Consider the following 23,806-nt stretch of genomic DNA (forward strand, 5'->3'; position numbering starts at 1 on the left):
CCGTGCTCCCTCAAGGGCTGCAGAAGATAGCGCCAACCTTTCCTTTTCCAAACGAACCACTTAGTAGTATCGAGCCTTACAGCATAGACGACGCGTGCCTAAAAGAAAGAAATTTTATTATTCTGTGGTATTACGAGGTACGCCAAGTGTGGGACTTAGAATTAACTTTGACCACACGGGGTTCTCTAACGTGCGGCTAATGCACTGTACACGGTTGTTTTTGTTATTCCGCCCCGTGGAAATGCAAACGCCGCGGCCGGGAATTCAAGCCCGCGCCGTTGGGCTTAGCAGAGCAACGGCAATGCTACTACGCCCCCGCGCGGCGGGTCCTGGGGTTCTTCAATGTGCACTTAAATCTAAGCGCACGAGCGTTGTTGCCTTTCATCCCATCTAAATGCGGCCAATGTCGATTCAAATGGGTCGCGCGAAGCTTAGGGAGAAAAGCACGTCCAGAACCAATTGTCCCCGACACCAGTAAGGCGCCACGAAGTCCACGCGTGGCTCTTAAGTGAATGTATGCATTCAGAGAAGTTTGAATATCTATGACGCGGGTTCGTGGCGCCCAAGCAGCAGATAAATCATAAGTTGTTTTTTCTTTTTTCCATTGAAGACCGGCGCGTACCCAGTGGCAAACTCTTTCATTTAGCCATTCGATATGTGTGACTGGCAATGTGACGGTTCTTGGCCATTTCTCTAGAATGTTTTATGTCCCACTGTGACGCGAGAGGTACAGAAACCCTAAGTGTTGCTTGATAAGTGTCGTCCTTTTCAGTGCGTACACCGTGTCGTCGTCGTACTTTCCTCAACGAGCACCATAACATCGCCTTCGTCCTTGTGACGTCGCTGCGTATACGTCTCACCCTGTGCATTCACCTAGATTGGACAGCGCCGTTTCCCATTGTATATGCTCCATAATTTCTGTGTTTGTCTTTTCTGTATATGCCGTGCATGCCCATGTCACCTTTGTGGTAGATACACAGAAACATCCAGTGAGATTACACAAGCTTGCATTGGATGAAAATAAACCAAGATTGCACGCATCACCGGTTGTTGTAAATTACTTAATTAACCACTTTACTGAAGCTTCGCTTCACGTAGATTTCAACATGTGCGTTAGATCTGCATAATGTTTTTAAGAGAAACATAATTATTTCGTTTTCAAAGCGGTTATTCATCGTCTAGGTATAACAAGAAAAGCGATGTATGACAAGCAGCCGTGCCCTATCCTGTTTTAATAAATACACTTCTATCCTCCATTCCTCTGCGCCAGGATATTCCTTTATACGTTTATCCAGATGACATCACTATATCCGCGTCTGATAATGATCTACATTCACTTTATCAATCATGAAAAAGTTAATTGCGTACGCTCAAAGCATGGCTTGAGATTACACGTATGTCGTTGAACTGGGCGAAAATGCACTTCTCGCATTTCCTCTAAATATTCATGTTCACATTTCACTGACGCATCATCAACACTTCATACCTCAGGCAGACTATATTAAAAACATGGGCATCACATATGATGGGACGCTGAATTGCCGAAGTCACATTGAGCAAGTCGCGTCTAAGGTAAAACATAGTAAATAGTTGTCGCACACAAACACTTGATCATATATTTTGCATTTGTCCCGGGCACGCGCAAGAACGACAGAAACTGGTTCTTCCATTGCAAAAGTCGATAAAAGGCCCCTGTCAGGAGAGTTTCTTTTAGGTCCTTGGCCCAATGCAAACAGCGCAGCCCTGATAACCAGTGCCGCTTTAGTCTTTCTACAAGCCACTGGGCTGGACGCACGGCTTTATAGATGCCACAACGTTGTAAGCAAATATATACACACCTCCTCCTCTTATTATCATCATCATCATTCATTAACCCTTTTCCTTCCCGTCCCTTTTCCCCAGTGTATAGTAGCAGGCCAGAGCAAGTTACAGCTCATGCCGAACTCTCTGCCTTTCTGTAAATAAATTTCTCTCTCTCTCACAAACTGAATGACGAAGGACAGGGACAGGGACAGACAACACGTTCCGTGGGGTGATTATGTAAGCTCAGTAATGAACGCTCTGGGTTGCGATGAAATAGCTTAATTATGATACACAAAATGGATATGCGTCCAATCATAGAATTAAGATTCGTCTTGCTTCCTGGCGGCGCAGCTGATGAAATCAAGCCTCTAATACTTATAAAAAGAGAAGCTCGTGCCTTCGACTCTGGTTACAAACAACGTTCTGTATATTAAAGAGCGAATACCATGTTTACAAGATAGATTCCGTATTTTCACAGTTCCTAAAGATTCACGATTCTCCTCAGAGACGATCAATGTACGTTTTCATTATTGAACCAAGTACATATTTATGCTCATTGATCGTGACTACGCACCCCTCAGATTACATCTTTACAGGCAGCGATAGTACCACAGTGCAGTATCTATGCATTGACTCAAGGAGTCGAACCAATTCAAACCTTCAGATTGAATTTGACGATATTGTCCCCCCAAGTGCTAAACTAGATCCGAAATTCAGATGATCAGCGGCAAGATTACCTTGCTCATCTGGAAACAAGCAATATAATAGCCACTGACGCTTCGCTATCTGGCGTGAAGGCTGGTGTAGTCATCTTCTCTCATTCTTCTTTTGGGTCATTTACTTTTCGCCTCCAGAGGACCATACGCCTGTTTTCGCAGCAGAACTAACAACGATTGTTCGAGCGCTTCGCAAACTTCCCAAGGAATCGTCAGCTGTTGTTGATACAGATCCTCTTTCGGTATGTTCTTCGCTTTCCACAACAACGAATTCAACTCTCTCAAATGTGTTCCTATTCTGCGTGAACGAATATTGAAAGTTTTGAATACGAATTGAATATTAGACACTAACCATTCGAATTCGTTTTAAAAAGAAACTATTGTGTATTTTCTAATATTGGAAACTAAGCAAATATCTCTCAACAACCGACTATTAAAGTCTTGTTACTACTATCCATCTGCTAAACAAAGTATCGCAAATTATCAGAAGTCAAACAACCAGAGATGTTTTCGAAGCAATGTAGAAACAAAATGGGTAGAGCCAGCTCTGTTTACGGTTTCGCGGCGGAAGCATATATGGCAACCTGGGATTTTTTGCTCGTAGTCAGTCATTTAATGTTTCTGGTAGCCTAGTCAGTAGTAGTTTTATCTTTTACGCTACAAACAGTGATGTGTTCCTGGCAACAGGCCCTACCACGCCACCGTGGTTTACACCTGAAAAAATGGTGGATTTTTGAGCCGGATTGTTGCTAAGTGGACCTGTCGTCCCTATCTTTCCTCGTATGGCTTACGTGACTGCATCGAGGTACTGAATATCTTGTTTACAAAATTATCTAAGCAAATTATCAGTGGCAACATGTCCAGACTTTCAACATTCATGTTTTTCCAGTACTTCCTCTCTTTTCGTTTCCCCTCTTAGAATAAAAATTTATGTTAAGCTACCTTCTAGCCGCCAGATTAGAGGCCTATCCCCCATTGCTGGCACGCGACATAAATGGCGATCTTTATTATCATCATTATCATTTTCACACACGCTCCTGAACGACGATGACGAAGAAGACGACGACTTCTTACTGGGCTGCTCGTTCTTTCTAGGCAAGCATGACTAACTTATACACTACTTTATTTCATTTTTAATCGGTTTATTTGTCATCTTCGATTACACATTGATTTTCTTTTTTATTACTTATTTATTTATTAACTAAATTATTTTCATTGTCCATCATATTACCACCCGGTTCATGGCCTATCCCCTACAATGGGTTTGTGCGCTCTATTGAGGCTTCATCATCATCATCATCGTTCTTCGACTAGGGCGATTCCTCTGGACACCCACCATTCGGCTCCGCAGACGAGTCTCTGTAAAGGTGAGCCATCGTCATCAGCCCCTAGCTGTCTTTGTTGCAGCAAAGCACCGTCAGTACGTGCCTGCGAAGTATTGCGTGCCTGTTGTTACAGGCTGCGCACCAGCAGAAGCAGCGATGGTGGTCCCTGATGTGGCCTCGGATCCCTACGTGGGAAGTCCATCGTTGAGTAGCGAAGGGCAGCGCAGCAACTATCTTCGATGGCACGTTCTGCCCCCTCCATACGCCTTCATGCTGTTCACACAGGAGAAGAGACGATTGGTGACCGCCAAAAGCCCGAACGAAAACAACCTGCGCGTAAGCAGCCACGTACGCAAGGTGTGGCGTTCTCTCGACGCCGCCAACAAGGAGCGCAAGGTAGACGAAGCTACCGCCGTCCCCCGAAGGAAGTACCCCGACTACGCGTACAATCCACTTGATGGCCGGTGGCGCAAGCAGCAGGAGCGCGAACCCAATGAGGTTACCAGCAAGCTCGAGAACGACAGTTACGGGGACCCAGAGCTGCAGCCGAGCACTTCCACGACCGCGGCCCCGGGTCGAAGCACCCCGGAGTGCCAGCAGCAACAACATCCGCCGCCATCGCTGCCGTCGCAAACGCACAAACTCCGTGCAACCCGTGCTGCCTGGGACAGCACTGTCAGCCTAGACTAATTTTAGGCCGATAGCCACTACCCCGGTGATGGCATCAGGCCGCTCGGCTGCGCGACCCTTCAACGTGGAGCGTTTCTCCAGTCCTCTGCCACTGTTACTGCGTAGGGCCAACAAGGGAAACACCGTGGGTGCGGCGGTTCTCCCGTTCCAGGAAGCGGCCCAAAACTGTCCCCTTCGACAAGATCACCACCTACGAATTTTCCCGGGTGCAGGGCTTTGCCTCCGCGCCCAACTAAGGAGCGATTAACCTTGGATTTAAATTCAAGGACAGTGTGTAATATACTCAGGTCCTCGAACAAGACAGACCAGCGGCGTCGACCATGATGGAGACATCTTGGATGGTGGAGACGCGATCCCACCTGTCTAAGCCACGAGATGCGACCATGCTTTGCCACAGGACGCCGTTGTTTTTGAAAAAATGCGGAGTGGACGGCAGCAGTTGGAGCATTGTCATGGCACCAAGCAAAAGAAGTTGCTGTACAATATGCAGTAAAACACTATTATTCGCTTAACACGCAAATTTTATTGTTCGTGTAGCCCTGACAACAAGCACCGAATATACGTAGAGCTCGCAAGAATCTACAAATCAAATTAAATTAGTAATTAACGTGCTGTCTGCATTCATACACTTCAAAACGAGGTCATCATTGATTAATAGTGTACACATCGTACCGGACGGAGAAGGAACGTTACTTGAGGTAGAAACAGTTTAACACCAAATACAGAAATGTTCTACAAAGGCATAGCAGCGTTCGAAACAACATCACCATTTTCATCAACAAGACATACATCTTTGGCGCTCTTTGTAGAAGAGTAAGAGCATACGTACGTATGCATACGTACCTCCAGAAATATCTTGAATTATGTGTTATACAGGCTTCAACACGTTCAATACAGTTGTAGTGATCAGTGTCATGATAAAATCTGGAAAAAGATCGACAGCGCCTACATTCAAGCTTCCACTTATGCCTACAAGTCTTATCTAAACGGGCCTGTTTGATCCTGTTTCCAGCGTACACGGTCTTTGAGTTTTATAGCAGTTTTTTTTTTCTTTAAAAAAACAATGAGGAAATGTTTAGTTTTTGACTTCGTTAACCTTTTTCTTTTCTAACAGAGTCTTTTCTGGGCGGCACGGGACTGACACTCTTGCCTGGAAAGTCGGAACTCCTGCTGTACAGACAGGCTAGACGAGGTGCAGGGGACTCACCCCACTCGATCAGGTGCCCATTAGCGTTCGCACCAGGGATGGGTATACCATCCCTAGAGTAGACTCTATCAAAATCCTAGGGCTTTTATTAGACTCGAAGAGCTGCAACGCAAAGTCTATAGTTCATCTCATCACGAAAACGGAGAACATTCTCAGATTTATTATGAGAGTGTCCAACAAGAAAGGCGACATAGGCGAGGATATGCTCCTTAGGGCTCACCATGCTTTCCTCATGAGCCATGTCATTTACATAGTAGCAGCCCTCAATTGGACCAAAACAGAGAAAGATCAATTAGACACGCTTATGCGCAAAAGTGTCAAAAAGGTGCTCGGCGTTCCAATCACGGCTAGCAGAGAGAAACTCATGAAGTTGGGAGTACACAACACCACTTCGGAGTTAATTGAAGCACAAAGATCAGCACAAATTATTAGATTATCAAACTCCAAAGCAGGCAGAAGACTGTTGGATGCGGCAGGCCTCCGTCCTAGTTTTAATCAGGGAGAGACCACGCAACTTGATAATCAAACAATGAATTCCTTTATTGTAGACCCCTTTTCCAAGAAACGTCCACCCACAACGCAATAAAGGTCGAAGATTGGCGAGGGCTAGGGCTTTCCTAAAGAACTTATCTGGAACGGAGACCTTTGTTGACGCGGCGCGGCACACCAGCTCCGACAAGTTTTCCGTAGCTATAGTTAATGACAGTGGAGATCTCCTCTCGGCAGCTTCGCTAAAGACCTCGTTGGTCGACGTGGCGGAACAGGCTGCTATAGCTCTCGCATTACTTGACACAACACGCACTACAGTGTACACGGACTCCCGAGAGGCAATTAGAGCGTTCGCATTGAGATTGATAGCCAAACAGGCAGCCAGGACTATCAGCGGCAGACACCCCTCAGACACTATTCATCACATAGTCTGGTTCCCAGCACACATGAGACCAGACGTATTACCGGGTCACCTGAACTCCAATGAGATAGCCCACGACCGTTCGCGAGGTTTCATATGCCGCGACGGGACGGTGTCTCGGGTGAGTTCGGGAGAGCTCTTCCACAGTGATCCTCTAGTTACTTTTCACGAAATCACATCACACTACAGAGGGGATAGGCAGAGTTTTCCCTCCCCCCATCATAAGCTCAACAGATCACAATCTAGCACGCTCCGCATGCTCCAGACGGGGTCCTACCCCTATAGGGGCTTTCTGAACAAGCTTCACCCCGACATTGATCCATTCTGCCCAGATTGTGGCACTGAATTTTGCTCATTAAATCACATGATCTGGCAGTGCCCTGTGTTACAGGATTTTAACCAAGAAGAAGACTGGACGAAGGCCATCACAGATCTCAGACAAGACGTCCAACTCCTGGCTGTCCAGAGGGCCCGTGAACGAGCGGAGAGGCACGGCCTCTCTGTTCCGACATGGGACTACTACTACTACTACTACTACTACTACTACTACCACCACCACCACCACCACCACCACCACCACCACCACCACCACCACCACCACCACCACCACCACCACCACCACCACTACTACCACTACTACTACTACTACTACTACTACTACTACTACTACTACTACTACTACTACTACTACACTACTACTACTACTACGACTCCTCCTACTACTACTACCACTACTACCACCACCACCACCACCAAAAGGCCAGGTAGGCCGATCCCAGAGATGCTGCAGCCTATAGTTCAATGTGATTCATTTTCGACTATATTAGTGCTAATTACACCCGTACCGTCAATTTCACCTACTGTGAGACTAATTATAGCAACTGTGGTCACCGGCGAAGTCAACTTCAAGACACCACTGCCTCGGGCGAGCCCTGCTTATTCCAAGTGAACTCCCTCCATTTCCCAAAAATGTGCAGCACGGTGGCTTCGCTTCAACATGTCTATATCTACGGCGGTGCACCCTTTACAGGTGTATAGTGAAATGCGGTCATTTTCGACTATAGACCTTTTCATCGGGCGAGGAGGAAAGGGCGCGCGACGAGCCTTTCCTCCTTTCTGGCTTGTGCGAGCCAGCGCGGCTTGAATGTGTTGCCGGTCGTGCGCTGCGGAACGATTCGGAGGTGTTTTAGCTAGTTCTGAGTACAATTTACGGGATGTCCTTCTTTTGCGGCAAAATAAAACAGAACACGGGATAACGACGCAATAAGACTCCGCATGGCCGTGCCGCATATTTGGACCACTTGGACCATACGCTATATAGAACAAACAGATCTATAACACAGCATTTAGTACTGCCTCGGGCGCTCGCATGCACAGTCTGCAGCTGGTCGTTCGACCACTCGAAAAGTTTGATTCACACTGTACGGTATGCGGTTATTATTAACCAAATTATTTTATTTGTAGGCGGAAACCTTGCCCAGCAAACAAGGCAGTCGCCCAGTGTATCTACACATATCAACTTGAACGCTTGTCAAAGTAAACAGCACGACTTATTCTCCAGCAGAACGGTACTCACGCTGTTAGGATCGTCAAATGTTTCGTAACTACTCGTTGCAGCTAAACCAGAGCTTAGAATTACAGTGCTGAGAATGCTGCAGCAAGGTAACATTCGTGAAACGAATTTTCATAAATACCTAACTGATATCCGAGGCTGATTGTAAGCTCAAACAAACACGTGCACCTCGCGCTGGGTGCTCCGTCCACCCTAACACCAGCAGTTACTCCAGCCGCAGGTTACTTCAGACTTAAATTCCTTCACTATGCCTCACAGGACCATTACCCACATAGAAGACACCATTTCACGCTAAATAGACCACGCGAGTGCGAAAAAATCTACCAGAAACTGCCGCCGAGTGTATACCACAGCATAAAACACGGGCGTTCGCCCAAGCCAGCATGCCAACTGCCCATAAATGGCGCCACTGCCTACGCAATGGCGGCGCCCATGAAAAAACGGTCTATATTGGCGCTAATTACGCTCGTAACGTTATTTTACCTACTGTGCGACTGATTATCATTTCTTGCCTCATTAAGACTTGTTTTTCGGTGCCTTTTGCGAATCGCTAGGACGCTTTGGAGAAGTGAAAAGGTATTTCTGTCTTTTTCTTTTTTTTCGGAAGTGGTTACAAGATCGAGATTCCCGATATTCCGACACAGTGTGAGGTCAGCTTTCTTAGTTGAACTCATACTGGCATATCTGGAACTTGAATTTCACCCCCATCGAAATGCGTCCGTAAAGTAATACAATTTTTCAAAAAACTTAGGTAAGTTTTTTTTATTTGCTGAATAATACATTGTGATTTCTCGTGCAAGCAATTTCCGCCGCTTCTAGTAAACCCGCTCAGGACCAGCATTGTGCTATCTGCCACAGGCGATTTTTTTTTTTTTTTAATTTCGTATACTCTAGAAAAAAACGTTATTTTTGTACCAAAGCCTATAACGACCAGTGGGCCTAAAGCAGACGAAATAAACAGACGAACTAACAGCCCGATCACGAGAGCAAATTCAGTCTTCTTTGAGCCAGCATGAAAAGGACCGCACAGAAAGAAATCAATGCAGGAATGTTACAGAAAAAAAGGGAAAATGGACGTACATGATCATCATGCCTCGCCAGTGTTCCTAATTAATTTGTCATTAAAAAAACATCAAAGAAGAAGATTTTACACTTCGTTTATTTCTTTTCCTAACCTTAAATTTAGAATCCCTACACCCCGTTTTACGGGATCTGTGTCCATTTGAACGCACGTTTCTCGAGCAACGCGGGTTTGTAGTTCCTGCTCTCCGACTACCGTAGCAACAGGAAGGTCGAGTTTTTTTCCCGCAAAAATGAAGTGGGAAAGGGCCCCCTCGTCTAATATAGTGGTATTTGACGGCAATTTTTTTTTTTTTTAGTTTTCTAGCCCCTACTGAAAAAAAGATTAATAAAAAAGTAGGACATGACATGACAAGAACTTTATTTGAGTCCTGAGGAACTGAGATCTAGGCGAGCCGAAGGCTCCCCCAGATTAAGTCGGTGGCTCCGCCCACGATGGGACCGAGAGACCAAGTCCCGTCGCGATGTCGTGGGCCCTCTGGACAGCCTGGAGTTGAATTTGAAGATTGCTGCTCTTGAGGGATTCCTCCCATTGCTCTTTCGTGATGGGTGGAGAGGCGTTAAAACAGGAAGTGTCGCCTTTTTTGTTGTCGTTCCGGACGCGCGAACTTCGCAAACGAGGTGCAAACGGGCGTTAGTGCTGTCTCGGGGTGCAAGATTAACAGGTCGCGGCTTGATTTTATGGCTGCATTTGAAAACAATGCGATAAAATACGCGGAAGTGAAAGAGAGTAGGGCGGAACTGCAAGCTTGGTTTCGCGAAGAGAAAATGAAACAATGCAACCGTGGTGGGTGAAACTGTTGACTTTTAGTAAAAGCGTCGTTCTGAGACCACTATGGCTGTTCATACTGAACTTAAAGACATTGTGGTAGAATTTATTCGCGAGCATCGTGCGCAAGAATGACTACCGCCGGTAGAAATTGGCGGCGCGAAAGAGAGGTCTCGTTGACCACCGCAGTTTGCGATCACGGCGCGAAAAATCTGAAACTGCTATAGACAGGAGCTATACCATCAAAACGAGTGAATGGCCGGCAGTCACGTGAGGACGGCTACATTCAGCTGCAGAGATCGCCAGTGTGTACCTTGGGTGCTTAGCGTATGATGCTCATTGCCCAATTCCTAGTTCAGCATAACAAATACCGTTGATATCACCGATGATGTGCTGCGGGATGTTATAAATGACTTGGGGCCGTCGCTGGGGGAGAATCCAAACAGTTACGGATTTCGTCTCTGACTATGAACGAGCATATTGATCGAATAAATATGTTCTCTAGTTAACTGTGTTGAAGATTTTTTTTTTCATTTTTTTATTCATCTCAAAGCCGGCGGCTCACCTATTCTGCGGTTTTTACGATACATAAAATGTAAACGAATCATAAACGAGGTACTACTGATGATTACAGCAGGCGCAACTGGAGCCACTCGACGCATTCGGCTTGGATCGGTTTCATAAGCTCTAGCATCGCCAAAAATGAAGGTAGACAAGAGCGAAGAACTTGATAAATGGTTTTTTTCAGTGAGCGAAGTCTCTCAGCAGGCCCGAGAGGCCGGCGTCAGAGACGGAGTATCGTTCCGGCATGTCAAGCAAGACGGCAGCTCACGAACTATTCAATTCTAGCACATACGAATAGCAGGTTCTAGCGTGAGTCCCGTCAACTGAGTCAACTGCGCAGCTAGTCACGCGGCTTCGAATTCACTAGCCGGCGGTACCCGGCGCTAGAGTTACGGTTTATGGCTCCCTTCAGCTCCCTAAAGGAAGCCATATGCAGTAACTGTTCCGCGCGAAGTTGAGATGCCATCTAGGGTCCAGATAGCGGAGCACAGCACACCGCCATAGAAGAAAATTCTGGGAGAACCCCATCTCACGATTATCTTGATGTTGATGAGATTGGCACCGAAGCGATGCAGCAACACACCGTATTTCCACCGCAAAGACGGGTCATGTACGAGGCGTGTAGCAGCCGGGCTCCTCTCTCGCGTTTACCTCTGTACGCGCTGCGGCATCTAGCAGCGCTCGCGCAATGCCTCGCTACTTTTGCTTGCCCTCCGAGATTACAGCGGTGGCGCGCCGGTGGGTGCTAACACTGAGAATCAAATCCATCGCTGCCCGCGGGAATTCGTGACCCAGCACTAAATTGTCGGGCTGCTCTGCTTCAGGAACCCATGCGACGCGGATTCAGATCCGCCCAGCACCGAAGAAATCTTAAAGGATGTTTTGAATGCGTAGCATTATACGGTGATTAGGCTGTTGAAGAATTCCACGTGAAGCCAGAAAACCCCTATCCCATTATAGGGCGAGAATGGGCAGTTTCAGCTCATTGTGTTGTTATGGGGGGCCGATCACCTTACGCATACGCACAAAACGTCCTCACCGTCGGGCCAAGACTGAATAGGCGAAAGGTGCGGCTTAAGGTCCTGGCTAGCGGTCGCGTCAGCTCGTGTCTGATTGTGGGAAAAGCGACTGCTTTTGTGGTTGCTGGGATAAAGAATGAGTTCTAAGAAGATTCTGGTGACGGCTGACACTGGCACTGGCGATGGCTCACAAATGGATATTGACCAGCAAGGGAGGTGGTGCAATGAAGAGGGAACATAATAGAAGAAAGCGCAGAATTGGAAGCAATAATGTAAAGGACTGTTTTCAATAATTACAGTATTTACAATAGCGAATGTTATTATTACTAGGACATATCACTCCTCATGCAGGGGATACACCGGTTAGTGGGCATTAATAGAGTGAGCAGACAAGAGAGCGCATATCAAGAGGCGCAAGCCGACGGCCATTGTAGCTATAGTAAGATTTAAGAATTTTCAGGGGCCTCAGCTTTGTTAACGGCTGGTGTCAAGGCGCTTTGGAAGTAAACACACAACTTCGTCCGCCTCGCCGCACCCCCAGGTGCATACGCCTATGTCAGGCACATATCAATTACGGGAGAGGAGAAATATAAAAAAAATATTCAGGGGAAATCGACAAAGATGTAAAAAGGTGTCTGAAGCAACCGTGCATTTTTCTCTGTTTAAAAAAAACGATGACCTAATTGTTCTCTAGAGAACCCCCAGCCCTTGTTTTGTGCCTGCCACCAGTGGAGCACACAAAGTGCACCACTTTTTGTGTGCAGCCTCACTTTGCTGCTTGCAGAATTACAGGGTGTTTCAGCGAGCACTTTCAAAATTTTTTAAAGGTTGCCTGTGGCAGATAGCACAATTCTAGTTCACGAGCTGGTCTGCTCGAAGAGGCGGACATTACTTGCACAAATAATTGAAATGCATAATCGACTAATTACCGAAATTCACTAATTAGGTTTTTAACTAATTACTTTATGGCCCATATTGCAATTTACACATCAGCAGTTTCGAAATATTAACTACCAAACTGTGCGGAGAAATGCATTGTCGTTATAGTTAGTTTTGTGCTTCAATGCATAAAACGACGTCTTGTTAAGAAACTAAGTGGAACGACAGTGCATTTTTACCGCAAGTCTGACGGCGCATATATCGTATAAATGGTGTCATCCACGCAATTATTTTCAAGTGGATATGCACTGCAGTCTCACCCGATAGCATGTGTAAATTGCAATATGTGCCATAATGTAATTAGTTAAAAACGTAATTAGTGAATTTTTGTTAATTAGTCGATTATGCATTTCAATCTTTTGCGCCTCTTCGCGTAGACCAACTCATGGACAAAGATTGCGCTATCTACCACAAGCAACCTTCAAAAAAAATTTGAAAGTGTTCGCTGAAACACCCTGCATGTGCTGCTTTCAAGAATATTTGAGGCGTGCACAGAGAGACAAAGAAAACAATTACAGCTGTTTCATCTGGACGGCTCACGGAATGATGCATTGGCGAACTATACGACGTAGCCTAAAGCATACATTGAAATTCGCTTTCGTTGACCCTGTGAAAAGATATGATGCATTGACCATCATCTCAGTGACTATTTCCTCTCTACAATAGAATAAATGCTCAAGTTATATTGGGTTCAGTACAGGTGAGGCGTTTCCCCAAAGAGCGAGCGGCCCTGTACAAGTGAAATTAACGGGACACCGACCTTACGAGGAAAATTTCTCGATGAAGAGGCGGACATTTCTGCAGCTAAAGTGCATTTTATTTTAACAATAGCGGCACTGTGGCAGACAGGCAAAAGCATCAAAAATAAAATCTGAATTACACAAGAAGCACTTTGGAAAAAGAATGCCGACCAGATATGACATCAAAAAAATTCAGAGCCCTTCCACTCTGTGAAGATGGAAGACCAGCGAAGCTGTACTTGTTGATAACAAAAATTTGGAGGACGCTTAAGCTTCGCCTTTAAGAGTGGAACGCGATAGCGTTCAAAGATCCCTGGCTGCTTATCAGGCTTCTTTCTCGCATATTCAAATTACAATCCAACGCTATCACGCCTGTAGGTTGTGGTTACGTCGTACTTTACGATTTTTCTGACGGATTTTACTTTGAGAAATTCAACTTTTGTTCACTAACGCCTTGCGTCACGCGGAGGGCCTGTGTGGTCGGGGTGGTTCGGGATGATGTGGTTCGGCATGATTATTTCCGCCAGACGCCGATGATTAACGCCGACACCAAAGCCAACGCCGACGCCGGATCTTCCGCGACACGGGGCCCTTAAATATTGAGTTATATATGGTTAACATTAATTGAATAAAGACACATACACGCAACTTCGTTGTTGTTATCGTCTTTTATTTTCTCTTTACTTTGTCACCATGGTAACCATTGCTTTGTGGTCACTGTGATATAGTGCAATTGGTTGCCGGTGCTTTCACGCCCAGTCCCGCTTCTGTTCGCGAAGGCGATCCCCACGAGCACGCTGTTGTTCTTCATCGGTAACAGAGCGACTATCCGACGTTACGGATCCTTCGGACGACACGCGTTCGGCTATAGCGGCTTCCCTTCGCCTTCGCGCCCATTCACGCCGGCACTCTTTCCATGCACGTTCTTCTTCTTCAGTGCGGACTACGCGCGTCCTGGACATAGCAAGACCGAAGTACAACTGCTGATAGCGTCGCTACAGCGATGTCGACGCCACGAGAAAACGAGGCACATACATTGGTGGGTACACAATGACGTTTTATTATTCCGCCATCCACTCCGGAGCCACGGAGCACCGCCGGCGCGCAGCAGACTATACCGTGGATTCAATTTTGTCGACGCGACTTCTTTCTACACACCCTGTCGACGCATACACTTTTCGTCAGAACCTAGCCATATACAGGTTCGCTGTAAAAGCAAAGTCCATGAATGCTGGTATATATTTAACGTATAAGCGCGCATAACATCCCACTAGCATGCACAGCAAATTTAGATAATAACCGTCACTTCTACTTGCTTTATGGACACCAAGTCCAAAATGAATGGAGACATTTATCAGATTTTCAAACACGAAAAGCATGCGAAAGTAAGTTTTCCGGTGTTTCGACAAGGATACATGGTGTCCTCAACGAGGCAGCATCAACGAAATGGGGCTCTTTGGATCTTTATTGCCCTTATTAGTGATCTTGTAAAACTCCAGTTTCACAGCATACAAGACGCCCTTTACGCTGCCTATACATCTACGAAGGCAAGCTATATTTGCTATTCCATGCTTTGTACGTCGCGTGAGCGTCACAGCGCATAAAGTGTCGCTGTGTCATAAAGTGTCTGTCTGAGCTTAGTGTGAATGTAAATGTGTGTACTGTAGACTCCGTTTGCAGCTGCTTCTTTTCTATGCCCTAATTCATAACTATTTGAAGATGAGACACGGGTTAGCGTGCTCAGCTGTCAGTTCCACATGCCGAACGTGACCTGGTTTCGGTCTCACCTGTCACACAAGAAGCCACTTTCTTTTTTTTTTTTATCATCTTGTTTGAAAGCTAAGCTTCCTTTGTCGCTAAAAACGTGCCCAAATTCATCGTGTGCTCTGTACTTGCAAATAGTCCCTAAAAATGAGGAGTGTTGTTCTTCACATACACCAAAGAAAGCTTCGCTTAAGCCAAATTCCCAAAGCACGTGGGATATACATAATTTTTTAACGTTCTCGTTAAGCTTTGTTGGATTCCTGCCCATTTTCTCTTCATTTTCCTCTTCTCTTCAGGCGACTGAGCCCTCTTAAACTTTATTCTCTCTCTTTGTTCATTTCGTTTGACTTTCGCAGGATTTTAAACGACTTTCCTTAGACCGTGGATTACCCTAACAAAACCTTCGCATAATGAAGTGAAAAGGGTGTTCTATAATCAAAAAGTCAACGGTTTCACATGTACCACCATGGGAAACTGTACGTAGAAAAAAGAAAACAAAGGCACATAATGAATGTGTTCTGCTACTACTAATGTGCGGGGCCGAAACTTGGAAGATGCCAAATATACTTTAAACGCTGCCAAAGTGCCCAACAAGACTTAACTCGGTTTGGTTTGATTTGATTTCTCTGTAAGAATTACGCATGCTCTAAAATATACCACGGGTGATTCGGCAAGGTTCAGATGGAATTAGCAAAATGCATTAATTACTGACTGGAAAGCAAGAGAAACATCGGATAGTCGAATATTAAAGTAAATAAAAAATAACACCGTGAACTACGAATTTAGAGAGATAATCGCTTTGAAACATGAACAAAAGTGGGTTCATCCTTTTTTTTTTCTTTTTTTTTTCCCCGCGCCTGCAGTGCACGCAGTGCACGCACTGCGCGCACTGCGCGCTCGCGAAAGAAGAGCAAGAAGTGCATCCGAGCCTGAATGGGTGCACGGGCTTGTCATCAGCGGATCTACTTCCTCTCTCTCTGAGCCAAAGCACCTGGCGAGATGAGCCGGTCGCCGAGCCCCGTGTCACCACGCAAAGCCTCGCCTCCGCCCCCCTCACCGTCGGAGAGCCCGCCGGCGGAGCAGCCGCGCAAAACGAGCAGCTCGCTGTCCTTCGGTTTACTACCCAGCTCGCTGTCCGAGCTCCTGCGGGCGTCCAGCTTCGGCCCGCAGGAGCGTAGAGGATGCGCGGGCCGCAGTCCTCTGAGGGGAGTCAAGAGAAGGTACGAGGACCGGCGCCCTATCGCCGCCTTCTTTATTTCTCATTTACACGCAGTGCTGAGGAACAGTGTTGTTTACACCGCTAGCTTTGTCAGTGGCATTGCCGCAAAATGCTTTAAGAAGGCCTCGCAGCAACATCATACTGTCGGCACTGCCGCTTCTTTTTTCCCCTCTGCCTCCCCTCTCCCTCCGTCACTGAAAAAAAAAAAAAAAAAAACGCGCGCGCACATGGCCCCTGTTGAATCCCTCTCTTACGGTCATTCTCGATGATTCACCTGTGGGCCATCTCGCTTTAAACTCTCAAGGACGGATTTCACCTCCGGTGATGACAATGATGATCTCTACTGGCATCCCCTTCGAAACACGGCGGCTACAAATAGTCACCTAGCCTGCTTGAGCTAATCTGGTTTTACTATTTATACTAGCTATAGCATGTTTCCCCACATCTCCTTCATCTTTTCTCACAAATTAAAACTTCTATATCTATAATAAACAGTTATCTATTCAGGGAATTCAGTTATCTATAACAGGGAAGCTACCTTCCCTGTTAAACTTATTGAAGATTTTGATCCTTTGTGTAGTCAAAATTGTCTCATTAAATACTTCGCCCAGTCCATTTGTTTTCAGGAATAGCACATCCTTTCAAATTTTTTGTCCCTCTTCTTTTCGATCACTGCTTTTTATGTTCATGCCATTTCAAGCCTACAAGAATGAGCTCTATTGTTTCGCGCTTTGTTACAAAACTTTGTGTTACGCGATGTTATGTAATATTCGTCGATTTATGTGAACTCTTCGTGCATGACTGACCGTCGTCCTGCTGTTTTGCCAACTGTAACGGGCTCGGGACCTCGTCAAGCTGTTCAAGCTTTTAATCCCGTACTCCTCCTATCCAAAGGAAATAAAAGTTGATTGATTGATTGATTGATTGATTGATTGATTGATTGATTGATTGATTGATTGATTGATTGATTGATTGATTGATTGATTGATCTATGCCTGTAACGACCTTGGCTCCACCAATCTCTTCCCTTCCCTTCTTTTCTTTTTTTTTCACCAATAGTCTAAACGTCTCTTGCTGGTCTCGACTGCTGACCAGTTAATGCTTTCATCCGCGTCGAATCCCAACGCTTCTTAAAGGTGGACGGTATACCTACGGGTCTCGCTGTGTGTATACCTTCGCATTTCATTAGGATGTGCTGAGTTGTCTCGGGACTTTCGCTTCAGAAGGTGCGTGCGTGCGTGCGTGTGTGTGCGTGCGCGTGTGCGTGTGCGTGTGTGTGTGTGTGTGTGTGTGTGTGTGTGTGTGTGTGTGTGTGTGTGTGTGTGTGTGTGTGTGTGTGTGTGTGTGTGTGTGTGTGTGATTGATTTTCTTTTTTTTTCGCATCACGTCGCCTGGATTCTGATTCTCAGAACTTACGTTCGGACGTTTGCGCGGCTGACACAGGCGGGATGCCGAGGCATCTGGGTCGCTAGTGCAGGCACAGTTCCCGGGCAACAGCTCAAGTTTCTGGGAACAGGACATGTCGTCGCGCAGTACGCAGACGGATCCTGAAGCCGACAGCGGCACGCAGACCGGGCCCCACGCCTATGTCACCAGCAACACATCCGACCGCAAGTAAGTCATGTATGCCTTGCGAATCTTCCGTGCGTGGACGGTTTAAGTGTCAGATGATACCGGGAATCCGCTCCGGCACGCGGAATGTGCGCGACGGCACTGCGCACGCGCAGTGACACGGGACTCGTTTTTACAATGTAGTGTCAGGGTGCCAGTGTAGAACTGACGGCCCGCTGCAAGTCGTTGTTAACGCTTTTGTGATCGACGCTGTTTTAAGAGCACGGGTTGTACGGTATGCTCCTTCCATGTAGTTTACCCATACCGGATCGGCGGTGCGCTAGATAGTCAGTATAGGGACCTAAGTGATGTCATGTAGCTAAAGGGCGTATCGTATAGGCTAAGCATGCGGACGCCCATAGCCAGCAATTAAAAGCCACTGGTTTATTAGAGAGAGAGCGCAACTCGACGAGTCTGAGCATAGCGCAGAAGAGCGTCCAAATGGAGCTGAAGGATGAGGAAGGCGATGGCGCCACTTCAGAGGCATCGATCCCCCTTAGACATTAGCGCAGTGAAAACCCGGGCCTTCCACCTGGGAGAACGGAGGAGTGCAAAGGTAACGCGTTTTTAAACGGATAGTCCTAGCTCCGGGATTGCTCAACATAGAGGCAGAAAGGTACTTTAATGTGGCGTTGATGAGACCACACTGTTTAATATGAACACGGGCAACACGCAATCGAGTGCAACAACTTCATCACGCGTCGAAGTGGAGTTGACCGACGAAGAAGACGACTAGGCGAGACTATAGTCAGTGTGAAGATTTCCATTACTTTGGCCTAATGCGCGAAAGAACGCGTGAACGCACCTGCAGGGTGCGCTAGGTGTCCAATAGATGTCGAGCCAATAATAAAGAAAGTTGCAATACTAAACTGTGCACTACTAGTCTACTAGTTATCTTTATCCATGGAGGAAGGGAAAAAAATAGGAGAGCATCGCGGCGACACAATTGGAGTCAAATGTATAGGCCCAACACGTGATCGTCACGTCTGAGCGCGCGGTAGGCTTTAGCGCTCCCACTCTGCAGGCAGAGCTACGGCAGGGTGGCCATACAAGTTCGCATCGATTAAAAAAAATGTCGCAGTTTCGCTCGAAAGGCGAAGCATCAATTGCGATAGCAAATTCGTAGAGAGCTATTCGGAGTAGGGATAGTAGTTTTATCGGCTGCATAAACTTGGACACATTTGCTTACTAACTGAATTAACAAGCGTGGTGTCAGCGCGCACAAGCAAACATGAATAGATCACAGTGAATGACCGCAGACAACGACTGTCAAAACGCTGGCAGCAAGCGCAGCCGCCGCAGCGGGCGAAGGTTCGTGCGGTCTATCGCTTCAACGGAAACTGAGCGGCGAATGCACAGCGCATACAAAGGTCAGAGCCGTGTGGAGGTCGCTTTTAAGAGACGGTGCGGGCGACCGCCACAGCCGCGGGCAAAGTACGAGCGCAGTTGTTGGCAGAGTAGAAGCTACACCCCCCCCTCCCTCCCGCGCTGCCTTCCCGCTTTCTTGCTTTCGCGCGCGAGATTGAGTGGCAAGTTTCCCTTACACCCGGTTGCAAGATACGCCTTTGGTGCCGGAGCACAGCGTCGCCCCGCTTCCCTCCCTCCCATACCCTCACGGCCTTTCGCGCGACGGTCGCGTTTGCTTTCCGCCGTGCGTTCGCTCTCCGTGATAGCGCGCGTCTCCCGCGCGCTTTCGCTCGCGCATACGGCGCGCGGCGACGATTTTATCGCCCTTGGACTTTATACGGAACCTCACGGCGACGGCTACGACGACGGCAGAAATCCGGTTGAAGTGTCCATATAATTGCTATCGCAATAAAACTACCAGGAAACAAACATTCCCGGCCAATACACTGAGTCGCAGAAGTCACGCATTGTACCGATACTGCGGGGGAAAAAATGCAAAGGGTATGGCTGGCTTCTCGGAGAGATCGCTTGCGAATTAAGGCTGGCTGCGTGGCGTAATGCTCTTTCCTTGTTTATTTCTTTCCGTCATATCTCTACCCCGTCTTGCGCAGTATGCGACAGCTCGAAACTGAGTTTGTTTCGTTTGTCCGTTCCGACACCCTGAAAGCATTTTGTGAGCTATCGCGCACTACCCGGCTGCCCGCGCTTCGCATTTCGTGCGAGGTTTGTAGCGCACACGACGCATTGAGACATACAAAAGTGGTTTCTGCGCATGTACTTCGGAGGCAACAGCAGCCAATACGCTCACGCTGTCAACAGCTAGAGCGCTATGCGGAAGTCGTTCACAGAACTGTACTCTGCAGCGTTGTTCATGCAAAGACAGCTCTTCGCTGGTATAGATGTCAGCGAACAACATGTCGTCGTCGCCGTGCCGCCGCCGTCGTGGTACATAGTTGTTGTCGTCGGTTGTCGTCGTTACCGCCATTGTCGTGTTATCGTCAGTAAATACAAATACAAAGTTTGCGCACGATAGCAGGAGATTTGCACAAAGACGGGAGTCGTCGTATAAACGGCCTCGCTGCAATCCATCGCTGCGGTGATTCGGCGAAATTCATTGAAAGAGAATTTTCGTTGTGATTTGTATTGCTATATTAATTTCTTTTTTTTTCTGTAAGCAGCGGCCATTGCAAAGTGAAAGATCTACAGATACCTTACGTTGCGCATGTAGAATAGCTATTTCACTGCGTAGTACGTCGCAATTAGTGAGCAGCGCTGCTGCCAGAAGCTGCTTTCCCCCTCCATGTATGCATGCCCCAACGCCGTCGCTGCTGCTCTATCCCGCAGTGAGGGGCCACGATACATGCTCCAGAGGATGACAGGCGCCAGCTGGAGCCCGAACACGTTCTTGATTTCGCTCGTTATCCTGTCCGTCGTCGTATTCACCTTGGCCGTCGTGACAACCACCTTCGGGACAGGTATATATATACACACCGCAAAGTCTGGCGGCCGTAACATCTGAGCTCTAGTGCAATGAGTTCGGTGGCCCGCCCATGCCAGGTGAAACCGTACCAATTTACGCTGTACAAGCATTTGTGAGATTAGCGGTGAATGGATCTCATCTTTTGCTCAATTTTAATACTGCATGAAAGTGCCGACGTATGTAAACGGCGGTATGACGCGATGTTTGGCGATGAAACAGATGTTAACGTGTAATTAAGAACGCCTTGTCTCTGCAATTAGTCGAGACAGTGTCAACATATATGAAACGAAAGCCAGTAAAGCATTTACTGACATTAATGAGGAACCGCGCGTTAAGGACAACATGTCGTTATGAAGCCCTGCTGCCTGGAACTTGACGCGGGAGTTAATTTAAATTCGCACAAGTCCTTTACAAGGCACCGAAATGTCGCTCTCGCCTGAAAAGTGGGATGACTGAACGAGCTGTAAAGATAACCGACAACTTTTCTTTCCTTGGCCTCTTCAAAGGAGATATCATGGTCTTTTAATTTCAACGAATGTGGCTGCGTTTTTATGGGGATGTTACAGGCCAATATGCCTCATTTAACAGGCCGAAAACTTTCAAGGACAGTGCATTCCGTGGTTGCTTGCGTCAGAGGCCATTCGGTATGCCGCGAAAATTCCAAATAATTTGGTTGGTTTTGCTTGACCAGTACGAGACACTGCTCACTTGTACGTTGAAATTCTCACGTAGCAGTATGTATCGGGCTTCCCACGGTGACGCGAGTAACTACTCGGCAATTTCTGCTGACCCCCGGTTCCGTTGTGCCTTTAAAGGGTCCCTCACCAGTCCACATAGCAAATTTTGGTTATACGCTGGAATTGTTACGTGCCTTCGAGGGGACGTTCTACCGCAAGAATTTTTCACATTGATGCATTATTAGCAGATTTAAAAATGTTTCAAGTGTCGCGAACCCATGATTTCAGGAGGCGAGCTTCACTGCCAGCATGGACCCTCTCGCCACTTGCCCCTGTCTAGCCTCCGCAAGCAAAGTTCCTTCCCTGCGTTCCCCATACCGGAGCCGGATGATCGCGTCCCGTACACGTCACGGACCCCGCCTACTTTTTTTTTTTTTTTCGAGTTTTCGCTGCGCGGCGCACTTCCGGTGACGGTCTCAAGCGTGAGCCCGCTAGCTGTTGCGTTTGTTTCCTTTCGCTCTGTGGAGAATCTTGCGAGCTGTGCACGAGAACGCCTGCGTTGTTGTCTGGCTGCTTCTGCGAAATGGATCCTTCAGTGCGCGCACGTTTGGAGATGCTGGTCCGGCTCACGAATCCGCTTGTCGTTGTACCGCTAGCAACAGACTAGCGGTATGATAAGTCAGTGCCACACGAACACCGAGGTAGACGCGAGCGGATCAATGAGCATGATCGAGCATTCTAACGCGGTACGTATAAAATGACATAGTTTCGCTCTCTGCGCACGCGACTGCACGACGTGGGGAACAAGCAGACGAAACGGAAGTACATCTCTCTTGCTGCGGTACGAAGTAAAACAAAGACACGCACACATTCGCTTTGGAGGTTTTATTATTTCTCTAAACTTTAATTCGCCTGTTGAAGCAGCACTTCAAGAAAACTGCTATCACATTGAATAATCCTCAACGTCACGCGTCACTGTGAGTGACGTCACAGCACTGCGAACTACGTAGGTGCACATGTGCGACTGACGTCGACTCTCCGGCTGGGAGCGCGGCGCCCGCGAGGAGAAGGACGCACGGCGTTTCGTTTGAAAATTCGGCTGTTTTCGCGGAACGGTCGCGATAACTGTCGAACTGCGAAAACTGCGAAAGGGCACAGCACTTTGCAGACACGATCGCTAGCGCACATTGTATGAACTGCGCTTGTCAGCTCAAAATGGCCAGAACTGGTGAGGGGCTCTCCAAAAGGACGCGCACTAATATGAAAAAATCAATTCACCTGCATTAGTAAATTACACCCTTCTATACAGTACCGAAAACACTACTCTTGCCGAGGGAAGCGGGTTGGTGAGCCAGAAAAAGGGCAGAAGGAAAGACTGCTGCCCACACGTACCGCCTCGAATATCCTGTACCAGCTCACCGTGATGACGTCATAAATTTTTGACGGCGCCTGTTAAGGCCCATTTGATTGTTTATCGGTAAAAAGGGACTACATTGTGTTTTATAAAATTAAAAAAATAGAACCTTTACCATTGAATTTCTCTTCTCATAATCAACATTATTATCGCGAAATTAGCGAAAATACACTTTTCAAAGAATAGGTTTATCAGTGTAAACCGGTTTTGTGTTTCTCTTTATAGCGTCGCTTTAAACATCTTCCCCAGCCGCTGGTGCTTGTTGAAACCTATAACTATGTTGCGTAGCTAGATACACAAATATATAGTTCACAGTAGCACAAATTTGCCCCCCTGGCTTTGCATGTCCATCTCGCGTTTGGCTGTTTATGGGAGAAAAAAATCTTTAAAAAAAGCCACCATAAGTGCGTCATTGAAGCCAAACGCTCTGTTCTTTATAGAGTCTTTCTTTATATTTATTTTTTTCCGTTAACGACCAATTGTTTATATTTTCACAGGGCACTGCACCAAACAACGCCAATTTTCAACTAAACAACGAACACCGGAAAGAATGCACATATTTGTATTCATTATAAAAGCTGCAAAATCGAAAGCTTGTTGTGTTCGCATTATCTAATTTTCATTTACTTTCCATTCCGCTGAATTTCACTTCTGGGCAATTGGCGTCGAATATATTTGAGCGAACACTTTCCTGCTCTCAAGTATCGTTAAGTGTGTCTTCGTTAGATACTTAAAAAAAAGAATAAAAGCCCTTTTTTATTCTAATTGTATAGTGATGGTTCATTCAGAAGATTCTTTTTTTTTTAATTCCATCAAACTTTTAAGTTTCAAAAGCTTATAGCCATTCATTCTGCTCCATTCATTCGGTCACCCTCCATTCTTACAACGCCCTGCAGCCA

At 46.8% G+C, this 23,806-nt stretch overlaps 1 protein-coding gene across 1 annotated transcript; it reads left to right on the forward strand.

The window, feature by feature from the left end:
- Positions 1-4,000: 4,000 nt before the first annotated feature.
- LOC119437517 (sex-determining region Y protein) lies at positions 4,001-4,534 on the forward strand. The gene has a single exon (XM_037704531.1). It carries the CDS (start codon positions 4,001-4,003, stop codon positions 4,532-4,534), a length of 534 nt encoding a protein of 177 aa, XP_037560459.1.
- Positions 4,535-23,806: the final 19,272 nt, after the last annotated feature.

Source organism: Dermacentor silvarum, chromosome 1 (genome assembly GCF_013339745.2).
Source record: "Dermacentor silvarum isolate Dsil-2018 chromosome 1, BIME_Dsil_1.4, whole genome shotgun sequence".
NCBI lineage: Eukaryota > Metazoa > Arthropoda > Arachnida > Ixodida > Ixodidae > Dermacentor > Dermacentor silvarum.

Bases quoted from the DNA above. Each gene is read 5' to 3' on its own strand.
- LOC119437517 (XM_037704531.1), top strand. From the start codon at position 4,001: ATGGTGGTCCCTGATGTGGCCTCGGATCCCTACGTGGGAAGTCCATCG.